Source organism: Rhinopithecus bieti, unplaced genomic scaffold, assembly GCF_001698545.2.
Source record: "Rhinopithecus bieti isolate Rb0 unplaced genomic scaffold, ASM169854v2 scaffold_115, whole genome shotgun sequence".
NCBI classification, from domain to species: Eukaryota; Metazoa; Chordata; class Mammalia; order Primates; family Cercopithecidae; genus Rhinopithecus; species Rhinopithecus bieti.
Genome location: NW_016803181.1, coordinates 278,962 through 292,622, shown reverse-complemented (window position 1 = coordinate 292,622; position 13,661 = coordinate 278,962). Strand labels below are relative to the sequence as shown.

At 40.1% G+C, this 13,661-nt stretch overlaps 1 protein-coding gene across 1 annotated transcript in view; it reads left to right on the top strand.

Annotated features, from left to right (window-relative positions):
• EIF2AK4 (eukaryotic translation initiation factor 2 alpha kinase 4) overlaps positions 1–13,661 on the top strand; it is a 109,946-nt gene that overhangs the window by 76,861 nt on the left and 19,424 nt on the right. The window contains exons 23-28 of the mRNA XM_017867694.1: positions 2,883–2,932; positions 3,896–4,064; positions 5,772–5,888; positions 7,450–7,515; positions 12,613–12,783; positions 13,219–13,353. Coding sequence (XP_017723183.1) covers positions 2,883–2,932; positions 3,896–4,064; positions 5,772–5,888; positions 7,450–7,515; positions 12,613–12,783; positions 13,219–13,353 — 708 coding nt within the window. The remainder of the gene's footprint in view (positions 1–2,882; positions 2,933–3,895; positions 4,065–5,771; positions 5,889–7,449; positions 7,516–12,612; positions 12,784–13,218; positions 13,354–13,661) is intronic.

Here is a 13,661-nt window from a genome sequence, read left to right as displayed (position 1 = left end):
GGTGCTATATGATAGAGCAAGGGAAACATGAAATGCGTGTGACAGACAAGGGCTTAATACCTCTCATGTGCAGAAAGCACTGACAAGGGGAGACATGAGCAAAGGATATAACCAGGCAGCTCTCAGAAGAGAAAATGTGCATGGCTGATAAACTTCTGAAAAGTTGTTCCACCTCACCAATAATAAAGAAGTGCAACGCTATCTCAACTTCACCCATCAGACAGGAAACATTTTTAAATTAATGTTATCCAGAGATGACAGGGGTGTAGGAAAATAGGTACTTCCATATGTTGCTGATGGGAATGTGGACTGCTAAACCTTTAGAAATGTAATCTAAAAGTTTATAATAAAAGTTGTAAAATTTTGATGCACATTCTGTATCCTTAGAACCAGCAATCCCACTTTGAGCAATTTATTCAAAGAAAGAAAAACACATTAGTGTATGAATGTTAAAAGGATGTTAATTGCCGTATTATTGAGGTAGCCAAAAACTGTCTGCCTGTTTATCTATAGGAAAATGGTTGAATAATTTGTCAACAATATTATGGAATATTAAGGAGCTATTGAAAAGAACATTGAACTAGGCACAGTGGCTCATGCCTATAATTCCAGAACTTTAGGAGGCCTAGGTAGGAGGAGTGCTTGAGCGCAGTAGTTCAAGACCAGCCCGGGTAACATAGGAAGACCCCATCTTTACAAAAAATCTAAAAATTAGCCCAGTGTGGTGGCTCGTGCCTGTGGTTTCAGCTACTTGGGAGGTTAAGGTGGGAGGATTGCTTGAGCCCAGGAGGTCAAGGCTGCAGTGAGCCATGATTGTGCCACTGCACTCCAGCCTGGGAAACAAGGCAAGACTCTGTCTCAAAAAGAAAATTTAAAACAAATTTTTTGTAGAAATGAGCTGTCACTATGTTGCCCAGGGTGGTCTCAAACTCCTGGACTCAAGCAGATCCTTCTGCCTCAGCCTCCCAAAATCCTGGAATTACAGGCGTGAGCCCCCATGCCCAGCCAATCTATATTTTTATATAGATCAAATATGTATTTTTATATATGTATAAGATGAAAATACAGTCAGCCCTTCATACATATCTTTGGATTCCACATCCACATATCCAGCCAACTGTGGATGGAAAATATTCAGGAAAAAAAAAAAAATTCCAACAAGCAAAACTTGAATTTACCATGTGGTAAACACTGCATTGAATCCACACAAAAGAAGGGATGTATAGGCATAGTAGTAGATATTATAAATAATCTAAAGATGATTTAAAGTATACAGGAGGATGTGCATAGGCTGTAGGCAAATGCTATGTCATTTTATATCAGGAACTTAACCATCCACTGATTTTGGTATCCTTGGGGAAGTCCTGGAACCAATTTCTGAGGGACAGATATACATATTTAGATATATCCGTATTTATACTTGATTTGTAGGAATGTGCATGGCATATTGTTAGCTTTTTTTTAAAAGTAAATTTCAAGAGAACTCTATTATCCCATTTTTATTATAGAGAAAGGAAAGTTTAAAAAAAAAAAAACTGTGTGTGTACAGGAGGCTGAGGCTGGAGGTTCACTTGAACCCAGGAGATGGAGATTGCAGTGAGCTGAGATTGCACCACTGCACTCCAGCCTGGACGACAGAGCAAGACCCTGTCTGAAAAACAACAACAAAATAAAAAATAAAAAACTGTGTATATAAGGTATACTGTGTGTGTTTGCATACACTTGATATATGTGTAGATACACACATTTGGCCCTCTACATCCTTGGGTGGGTTCTGCGTCCATGGATCCAACCGAGGATGGAAGATACTCAGAAAAAAAAAAAAATTCACAAAGTTCCAAAAAGCAGAACTTGAACTTGTCACATTCACATGTGTGAATGACCATGCAAATCAGGTTGTTTGTGTCACCAAAGAGTAAAGTGTCAAAGAATACACTCATTTCGACCGTATTTTTTGGAGGGGGAGTGGAATCTTTTTTTTAAATCTGTGTCATATGGCTTATTGTGAAACAGGTTTTGTGTTTATAATCTAAGAAGAAATTCCTTCCACATTCCTTGCTTCTGTTTTTCTTTTATAGTGAGTAAAGTGACGTGGGATTATTCTGAGGTAGAGGTAAATAAACAGCAAATCAGATCAGACATTTGCGCTTTGTTAAAAAAAAAAAAAGAATAGAAGTACAAATACTTACATAGCTATACTTAAAGCCAGCTTCTTATTCTCTAAATATTAGGAGACTATAGTGCAGATTTTTAAATAGCAGCTCCCATTCTATAAGCTGATATTCAAATGCAAAACATTAAAAAGTGAACGTATGTTGATAATTTGGCCCATCAGTATTAATGATACTATGTTGGATCTCTTGGCAATCTGACAATGGTTTTACTAGTTGTGGTTACTATTTGAAGGTGGTTGTTAAGAATTTATTCTAAGAGATTGATAGGAAAATCAGGAAATTCACCATAAGAGAGAATACTTCCATTTTGACTGCATTACTATAAAAGTGACATTTTTTAAAAATTCATAAATAAATAACTTGCACTAATTTTAATTGGACATAATAAAAACTCCACAGAGAATATTTAACTAAAAGTGAACTTTTTAAAAAAAAAAAAACCTAAGAAATGCCACAGTGAATAAGGTTCATGGCATATCTAGCAGTAGAATCCATCACTGACCGAAACACTGAAGAACATTTCAGGGAGTGTGAGTGGTGAGCAGTGCATAACTTAGTGAATATACTAAAAGCCACTGAAGCACGTACTTTCAAAGGGGTGAACTTTATGGGACAGGAGTTATGTTTCAGTAAAGCCATTATTAACAAAAGGAGTGTGGTAGCTGGCACATTTTGACATTGACCTTTAATATTTTGTTTATTTTTCAGATCCCTTTTGCAAGATATGTGGCAAGAAATAATATATTGAATTTAAAACGGTAAGAAACAATAGGGGATTCCATTTGGTAGACATAGGAAAATGGTTGAATAATTTGTCAACCACGAAAGAATATTTTATTTCCTGTGATCCTTACACAGTTAAGAATTCTGGGTTCAGAATATTGAGCTTAGAATATGATCCAGAAGCCCAGCCACAGTACCCCTTCCTGTAAGGCAACTAAGACTATTAGAAGGAATGTAGCAGGTAGGTACCGTCATGTTCCCACAGTCTATTCTAAATGTCCTTCTAAATGTCCCCAAGCAGCATAGCTAATTATTTCCACAAACAGTTGCTTGATAAAAACATCTGGCTGTTCATGATCACAGATGGCCCCTTTTAAAACTTCACTGGTGGGACAAGTGGCCAATGGTCTCTATGTGAAAACTGCCTACACAGGTAACCGAACAAAAGCTGCTTGTAGAGAAGTAGAGTAAACCCAGCAGGAACGCTGAGCACTGAGGACCTCCAGGCACTTAGCCCTGAAAAAAAGGCTTTCTGTACATTCAAATATCACAGGGGTCCAACAGTGAGATCTTCATAATTTGGAGCAGTATTGTTGTCAATGAGGCACCCTACTTTAAAGCTCCTTTCTTCAACTGAAAACAAAGCTCTTTACATGTTTTTATTCTAGCTGCAAGTGAACAATTAATAATCAGTCCTATGGTGTTGGTATCCCTGTGTAGAAAGCAATCAGTAAGGTAAAATTTTTTGGTGTAATTTAATCTCTGTTTCAGACATTTAAAAAACCTTAAGCCCCATAGCTTAATAGTGGCAAAACTGGGAATTGGAACCTAGATCACAAGGCAAAGGTGTTCCAGGGCAAATCTGTCTTTCAGTCCTCTTGATCATACCACTGATTAATTTTTTTTCATATTTGTTTCTTATATCTTGTTCAACAATTTCTCCTACATATTTCTTTCTAGTAAGCAATGACCTTAGAAATTTGGATTTCTCTCTCCAGATACTGCATAGAACGTGTGTTCAGGCCGCGCAAGTTAGATCGATTTCATCCCAAAGAACTTCTGGAGTGTGCATTTGATATTGTCACTTCTACCACCAACAGCTTTCTGCCCACTGCTGAAATTATCTACACTATCTATGAAATCATCCAAGAGTTTCCAGCACTTCAGGTTCCTTTCCATATTTTAACATTCCAAGATTCCCCACTATCGTTCTTCACCAAGTGTGGTGAGGAAAACCACAGCTACAGACCTGCTTCTCAGTCTCTCCTGGAGAAGAATCACATCTTTACTAAAGTAACTGAGAAGACCTTGATGGTGTGGCTTTTGAGTTTCATCTCAGGCTCTTACCTTCACAGGAACTGGTTTTGTTTTGGGGGATGGGTGTTCTCTACCCATTTTTCCAAAATGCAGGTTATCAGACTAAGATTCCTAAGATGCTCTTAGCCTGTTCATACCCTGTTTGGAACCCTCAGTGGCTCCATCCTATACCCAATCTCTTCACTCCCCAACTTCCCTCTTCACCAAGTCTGCATGCTGCCTAGCCGGTGGGGCCTGCTGCCAGCCCTTCTCAGGCTTCCCTCCCCACCCCACACACACACTCTGTCATTCCTGCCACTGTCAGTCAAATGTTCCCTTGTCTAGAAAGTCTTTGCCCAGCCATGGTTTGGGCCCTTTCTCCCCAGGAAGCCTGACTGCACCCTCATTGATTAGTTGGACACCTTTTCTTCTCAACTCTCACAGGTCTTGATCTGAGACACCCATGTACTACCTGGAGTTATGTTCATTGTTTTCTCCAAGCAGAGCATGTGTTTTTAGGGCAGAGCCTATGAGTCCTCTTTGCCATATACCCCATTGCAGCCAGCTAGGCACATGGCTCACCACTCAGTAAATACTCATTAATCAATCTGCGTGGACAAAAGTTAATGATAACTATTCCACCAGCCTGTGCTTATGAGTCAATTACTATTGGATCAGATCCTTCTGTCTTTGAAATCAACTATCTCGGGCTTTTTAACATAGTTGAAGACCAGAGTTGTTTTTGTTTTGTTTTGTTTTGTTTTTGAGACAGTGTCTTCCAGGATGGTGTGCAGTGACATTATCACAGCTCACTGCAGCCCCTACCTTCCAGGCACAAGCAGTCCTCCTGCCTTGCCGGTTGAATAGCTGGATCTACAGGCATGTGCCACTGACCCCAGCTAATTTTTTTTTTTTTTTTTTTTTTTTTTTTTGTAGAGATGGAGTTTCTCTATGTTCCCCAGGCTGGTCTTGACCTCTTGAGCCCAAGGGATCCTCCAACCTTGGTCTCCCAAAATGCTTGGATTACACAGGCATGAGCCACCACCCCAGCCAGTCTGAGTATTTTGGATGTATATAATATGGTATTAACTTAGAGTATACTTTGACTGTAACAGTGCAAAAAGGATGTATGTAAAAAGTAAACTAGGGCCAGGCGCGGTGGCTCACGCCTGTAATCCCAGCACTTTGGGAGGCCGAGGCAGGCAGATCATGAGGTCAGGAGATCGAGACCATCCTGACTAACATGGTGAAACCCCATCTCAACTAAAAATACAAAAAATTAGCCAGGCCTGGTGGCAGGCGCCTGTAGTCCCAGCTACTCGGGAGGCTGAGGCAGGAGAATGGTGTGAACCCAGGAGGCGGAGCTTGCAGTGAGCCAAGATCTCACCACTGCACTCCAGCCTGGGTGGCAGAGCGAGACTCCATTTCAAAAAAATAAATAAATAAACTAGGAAGCCATATGCTAAATTCAATCCTTCCATTGTATTAGGATGACAAATTGGTGGTAAGTTTCCAGATTTGGTCATGTACCAATAATTGCTTTTATAATGAAAATAGTAATTTTTCTCCATATCCCAGGAAAGAAATTACAGTATTTATTTGAACCATACCATGTTATTGAAAGCAATACTCTTACACTGTGGGATCCCAGAAGACAAACTCAGTCAAGTCTACATTATTCTGTATGATGCTGTGGTAAGCATTTAATTACTTATGATGTTGAAAGAGAATACCTTGATGTTGAAAGATAATGACAATAGTTCCTGATGATTTTCTTACCGATGCAGCCATGAAACTGAATTGGGAGTCTTATCTCCTTCCCTCATTGCTCTAAAGTGAAAGAACCAATTGGCTTTAATTGTATCAATAGTTAACAAGTATTGGCTGAGCTTTTTTTCCATCCTCAGCCCTGTGCTACTAATAACCGCTGGAATGTTTTTCAAAAGGCTAACTTCTGATTTTAAAAGATCAAATTATTTAATTTGTGAGATAGTAAAGTTCTTCACTAACCTACTTATTAAGGCAAGAAATCACTGAGTAATTGGTCCTGATACTTGCCAATAACAATTTCGAAGATAGTTACCTTTGACTGAGCCCCACACTGTGAGCTAGGCATTGTTCTGAGTTCCTCTGATGGATGCACTCGCTTCACTCTCACACTAGTGCTGCTATTACCTTTCCTTTACAGCGACCAAGAAGAGTGACTGTTCGTGTTGAGATAAACAGTGCGCCTTGCTCTTGATTCTTCCAGTCTTCCTGTGCTTATCAGTAGAGTCATGTGTAGATTTGCATTGATTGAATTAGGGGAGAATGGCTTCGACCTCTGGTGGGGCCTCATTTACCACCTCCTCCCTGTGGGACTGAGGCTATGGTACCTCCAGTTACTCTTCCCTAATTTAGTCACATCATAGTATTCATTACTTTATAGTATATGTGCAGGTACAGAGCTTGGAGGGGGATGCATTGAAAAAATGAATTAGTGTTATATTACAATGCTAGGATGGAAGTGAATGCTTATGTTTTCTAGTATCTTTTCATGTTAAGTTTTGTTTTCATATTGAATAAGAGGCATCCAGGAGATGTAAGAACTAACAGTGCCAGAAAGTCTATGGTTAAAACAGAGTAGTGGAAGTCCTTACATAATGGCTTGTTGCTTTTATACACCAAAAAGATTAACTAGCTTTTCTTTCATCTGGCAGGTACATATCAATGGCCCAGACTTTACTGCTTGTTTCTTAGTGGTTCTTTACTCCCCCTAAAGCTCTGCTGCTATTTGTCAGTGACAGATACAATATGATGTCAGTCAGACACTGGCAGAAACCCCAGGGATTGTGCGAGGGGCTTCAGCTCTTACTGATTCATGTCCCACGGCTATGGCACATCTGCCAGCATGGGATGAAATGCCCAGAGCCTGGCCTTTGTTAGGGGAGCCCAGAGCAAAAAGACTCCCTCCCTGCCCAAACAAATGCCCTCATTAAGCCTGTCCAGATCTGGGTCACCTCACCATTCAGCAAGTACAACTTTCTCCTTTTAATTCTTTTATGTCAGGGTTTTTCAGATTTTACAATAAGTTAATTATGGTTTCATGTGAATTGGGGGGAAAACGTTTTCTAATCACAGAATTAAATCTATTCTGTACCATTAGGAGCAGTTTGTTCAAAATGAAGGCTATAATACTCAGAATTAGCCTGGAAATTGTGTCTTGTTCAGGGCCACATTTGGCGACTCTCATTGTTACCTTTTTCTTCCACATTAGACAGAGAAGCTGACGAGGAGAGAAGTGGAAGCTAAATTTTGTAATCTGTCTTTGTCTTCTAATAGTGTAAGTACCTTCTAATGGTATTATTACAGCTTTCTCTGTAATTTTGTGATACCAGAAAATGTCACCAAATTCTCGTTGCAGTAGGGTAGCAGTGCTTCCTACTGCCTTGCAGATGCAATCTTTCCCTTGAGTGTTAGGTACCATGGCAACCTCTGGGATTAGAAGGGAGAAACTAATGCTGTGATCAAAGAGGGTCTCTCCATGCTTCTTCTTGATATGTTGTAATCATCCTGCTCTTTCTTGATCAGCAGGTACTTTTCTTTGACACCCCTTATAAAACTGTGCCTGGTAGAGCCTCCTGCTGAACAGACCTAATACCAGTTGTCCTCTTTTGAATTAGAGTATACGGGACTAGAAGGAGGCACAGAATTCTGCAAATTCATCTGGGAAGCTACCCTTCCCCTACCTCCATGTCTTCTAACTCCTCAGAGTTGAAATAAAGCTCTTGCTTTTCTGGTACGTCTCTTAATCTTAAAATCTTACATTTGATCCCATCATCAATAAGGGAGATCTTATGGAGTAAACAGTTTGGTCATATTCTCTCCATGGGCATCAGATTGATCCCAGATCTTTGGTACAGTAACCCACACTTAATTGAGTAGCTGAACAACAGAAGACAACAGCGATTTTGTACATTTTCCTGAATATTTAAATAAGAAAAGTTTTTTTTAATTTCCCAGAACCCTTCTAGCTTCTTGTCTGACACTCAATTGTATGATCTTGTGTTGATCAGCAAAATTCACATATGGGATAGATTAAAATATGATTGTACACAGGGCAGACAGAGTCGCTCAATCTTTCGGACACCTGCAGTGTGACAGGCACAGTGGCAGGGATATAAAGAGGAGTCCATAGACTGCATTCAGCTTCTTAGTTCATATTGGCCTTTAAAAAGCCACAAGGGGATATGCGCAGCACGTATCTGCCCTCAACTCTGTAAAACAACTTTCAAAGGGCACACGGAAACCACAGTTCAAAGAAATCACCCCTTTGCAGGTAGGGAAGCTAAACCAGATGCATAGCACTAGGAGTTCTGAAAATTGAGCCAGGTAATTTCTTAAATATTTAATATTGGGGGAGATAGTAATGATATGCAAAGTAACCCAACAGCTAAATATCCAAATATGAAGAACAGTGTACAGTATTTACATATAATCTGAACATGTACACAGCACATACCTATGTGCAGAAATAGTCCCATGTGTAAATAGCACAGAGAATCTGTACAAGACTACTCAGTTCAATGATTCTGTACCCAAAGTTTCCAACCCGAAAGGTTAATTGAACTAAAGTCACATTTCAGAACATCTTTTTTTTTTTTTTAAGAAAGTCTTATAAATATACATTTGGACGTAATAACCACATTGGTTGTTCACATGTCAACTTTCCTTTCTGTTAAATCTCTAACCACTGGTTATTTGATGATGCTAAGCATTAATTAGACATGTGTTTGAATCATGTAAAAACAGAAAAATAGTGTCTAATAAAGGCATTTGGTACTTTGATTATTTTGAAATGTACTGTAAAGGTATTAGGAAGGGGAGTAGAAATATTGCCAAAGAATTTCACGTCTGACCCAGTCCTCTTATTTCACAAATGAGACACCTGAGGCCCAAAGAGATGTTGTGATTTGTCCTGAGTCACATGGAGCTAGTTGATGATAGGGTGAGGACCAAAATCTGGAGACACTGACTCCAGTGCTTCTGGTAGTTTATTATTAGGGTAATTTAATGTTCAAATTTATAGAGAAGAAATCATTTTATTTTCTTAAAATATTTTAAATACATGATTTTAAATTTAATTTAATTTTTTTTTTTTTGAGATAGGGTCTTGCACTGTCACGCAGGCTAAATTACAGTGGCACAATCATAGTTCACTGTAACCTCAAGCTCTTGGGCTCAAGAGATCTTTTTGCCTTAGCCTCCCAGTTAATTTTTTTTTTTCTTTTTTATAGAGGGATTGCAGGCGTGAGCCATTGCACCCAGCCAAAATTTTTATCTTTAATATAGTAAGCAGATTTGTATTAGTCTGTTCTCACACTGCTAATAAAGATATATCTGAGAGTGGGTAATTTATAAAGGGAAGAGGTTTGATGGACTCCCAGTTCCACATGGCTGGGGAGACCTCACAGTCATGGTGGAAGGCAAGGAGGAACAAGTCATGTCTTATATGAATAGCAGAAGGCAAAGAGAGAGAACTTGTGCAGGGGAACTCCTCTTTATAAAACCATCAGATCTCATGAGACTTATTCACTATCACAAGACCAGCATGGGAAAGACCCACCCCCATGATTCAATTACCTCCCACTGGGTCCCTCCCATGACACAAGGGAATTGTGGGAGCTACAATTCAAGATGAAATTTGGGTGGGGACGTAGCCAAACCATATCATTCTGCCCATGGCCCCTCCCAAATTTCATGTCCTCACATTTCAAAACCAATCATGCCTTCCTGACAGTCCCCAAAAGTCTTAACTCATTTCAGCATTAACTCAGAAGTCCACAGTCCAAAGTCTTATCTGAGACAAGGCAAGTCCCTTCCGCCTATAAGCCTGTAAACTCAAAAACAAGTTAGTTACTTCCTGAATACAATGAGGGTACAGGCATTGGATAAATACACCCATTCCAAATGGGAGAAATTGGCCAAAACAAAGGGACTAAAGGCCCCACGCAAGTCCAGAATCCAGTGGGATAGTCAAATCTTAGAGCTCCAAAATGGTCTCCTTTGACCCCATGTGTCACATCCAGGTGATGCTGATGCCAGGGGTAGGCTCCCATGGCTTTGGGCAGCTCCCCCTCTGTGGCTTTGCAGGGTACAACCTCCCTCCTGGATGCTTTCATGGGCTGGCATTTAGTAGGGACTCTGTATGGGGGCTGCAAACCCACATTTCCCTTCTGCACTGCCCTAGTAGAGGTTCTCCATAAGGGCCCCACCCCTGCAGCAAACTTCTGCCTGGGCATCCAAGCGTTTCCATACATCCTCTGAAATCTGGGTGGAGGTTCCAAACCTCAATTCTTGTTTTCTGTGCACCTGCAGGCTCAACACCACATGGAAGCTGCCAAGGCTTGGGGCTTGCACCCTCTGAAGCACCAGTCTGAGCTGTACCTTGGCCCCTTTTAGCCATGGGTGGAGCAGCTTAGATACAGGGCACCAAGTCCCTAAGCTACAGAGAGCAGGGGGCCCTGGGCCCAGCCCATGAAACCATTTTTTCCTCCTAGGCCTCCAGGCCTGTGATGGGAGGGCCTGCCATGAAGACCTCTGACATGCCCTGGAGACATTTTCCCCATTGTTTTGGTGATTAACATTTGGCTCCTTGTTACTTATGCAAATTTCTGCAGCTGGCTTGAATTTCTCCTCAGAAAATGGGGTTTTCTTTTCTATCTCATTGTCAGGCTGCAAATTTTTTGAACTTATATGGTCTGTTTTCCTTTTAAAATCGAATGCTCTTAACAGCACCCAAGTTACTTCTTGATGCTTTGTTGCTTAGAAATTTCTTCTGCCAGATACCCAAAATCATCTCCCTCAAGTTTAAAGTTCCACAAATCTCTAGGGCAGGGGCAAAATGCTGCCAGTCTCTTTGCTAAAACATAGCAAGAATCACCTTTACTTCAGTTCCCAACAAGTTCCTCGTCTCCATCTGAGACCACCTCAGCCTGGATTTCATTGACCATATCATTATCAGCATTTTGGTCGAAGTAATTCAACAAATCTCTAGGAAGTTCCAAACTTTCCCACATTTTCCTGTCTTCTTCTGAGCCCTCCAAACTGTTCCAACCTCTGCCTGTTAACCAGTTCTAAAGTCACTTCCATATTTTTGGGTATCTTTACAGCAGTGCCCCACTCTACCAGTACCAATTTACTGTATTAGTCTGCTCTTGTGCTGCTAATAAAGACATACACGAGACTGGGTAATGTATAAAGGAAAGAGGTTTAATGGACTCACAGTTCCATGTAGCTTAGGAGGGCTCACAATCATGGTGGAAAGCAAGGAGGAACAAGTCATGTCTTACATGGTTGGCAGCAGGCAAAGAGAGAGAACTTGTGCAGGGAAATTCCTCTTTATAAAGCCATCAGATCTTGTGAGACTTATTCACTATCATGAGACTATCATGGGAGGAACCCACCCACATGATTCAATTACCTCCCACTGGATCCCTCCCATGACACATGGGAATTGTGGGAGCTACAATCAAGATGAGATTTGAGTAGGGACACAGCAAAACCATATCAAGATTATAGGAGGCTTTAACATTTTTTGGATTTTTAAAAAATTTAAGTGATTTATGATTAAGATTAAGCTATGTCAAGCCGATCCTTCATTCAGCCCTTAGTTTTCATGTGCCAATTTATGGATGAACTAGGTTCTCCTTGCCTACAGTCTTAAAATGGCTATAATTTTGTTTCTTAATAATTTCTACTTTAGCTGCTGTGAGTTTTCTTTCTGGCTTCATGACTATGGTTGTTTCCTGTTACTCCTGCTGAGTACCAGGGACTGTGAGATCAATCATCTCTAGCCACTGCCCTCTTCTTGAGTAGTCAATGAGTACAGCTGGTGAGAGCCAGGATCTGGCATCCAAGTGGGAGGAGAAGGAAGGGAGGATCAGGAGGTTGCCCACAGGAGAAGACATCTCAAGGTTGCAAGTAGGAAGGATTCAAGCCAAGGAAGGGAATTTCTAGCTAATTCTGAATTAAAACAAGTCAGACTCTGCCTACTTGTCCACCCGTGTGTATGCCTGCAGTAACAGGAATTCATGAGAATGAGAAAGGTAAAGAGGAAAAATACTGGCCTGAAAATAGATAATGGAAGCTCTGCTAGTGCCAGGGTCTACTTTGCTGAGTCAGCATTAAGTGTGAGTAAATGTATCTGAATAAAAGTGAACCAGGAGTATGTGTCTAAAGCATTCCCGCAAGGTGCTTTCGAGTTGTTGGAAAAGGATAATCCTTAGTCAGGATTGTAGCAAAGGCTAAAATAATCTTTGACCACAAAGATAATCGTATGGTCCCATGTGCTCCCACTCCTGCGGGTGCACACAATTGGTGCAAAGGGAGTCTTCCCCTACCATGGATGGGCAGCTAACTGTGCCCCTTTGCTTTCCAGCTGTGTCGACTCTACAAGTTTATTGAACAGAAGGGAGATTTGCAAGATCTAATGCCAACAATCAATTCATTAATAAAACAGAAAACAGGTATTGCGCAGTTGGTGAAGTATGGCTTAAAAGACCTAGAGGAGGTTGTTGGACTATTGAAGAAACTCGGCATCAAGTTACAGGTTTGGCGACGGTTTGATACTGGCAGTACAAATGTGTAGCATTACTAATAGCACAGGGAGGAAATGTGTTTCATTTCACTAATGCTAGTTAGTGTTTTATTTTTCCAGAAAAACTGCTTTCTGTGTTTTGGAGCATTTGATATTTAGTAATCATTTTGGCTTAAATCAGGATTTCTTTGCAAGTGCCACTGTTCCTATCATGAAGCAGTTCTTACTGTGTTAGCCTCAGAGAGGTGGTTATTCTTAAAGAGAAGAGAATTTATTTTACATGTCAGGCTATTGTTAAACAGACTTTGTGCTAGATCTTACTAAATATTTTGTTTATGCTAAATAGATTGTTCTGATGCTATTGATGGGAAACACCGTTTTCAGCATTATATTCCACATTCTAACTTTCAAACCCTTGACACATTTGTATGGTGTCTCTCTTTATAGGTCTTGATTAATTTGGGCTTGGTTTACAAGGTGCAGCAGCACAATGGAATCATCTTCCAGTTTGTGGCATTCATCAAACGAAGGCAAAGGGCTATACCTGAAATCCTTGCAGCTGGAGGCAGATATGACCTGCTGGTGAGGACTTGCCCTTTATTTATTTGTTCTGACTTAATTTTATTTCTTCTCAACTTGTTATTTTGAAATTTTCAAACTAACACCAAAAATTTTATTATCATTAGATACTTCTATTAATATATCTTTCATCTAGGAATAGAAATATAATGTGAACCACATTTGTAGTTGTTTAAACTTAAAAAAATATATTATTTTGCAGGATAGTTGCAAAGATAGTGTAGAGAGGTCTCATGTACCATTTACTCTGTGTTTGTATATATATATATATATATATATATATATATATATATATATATATCTCACATTTT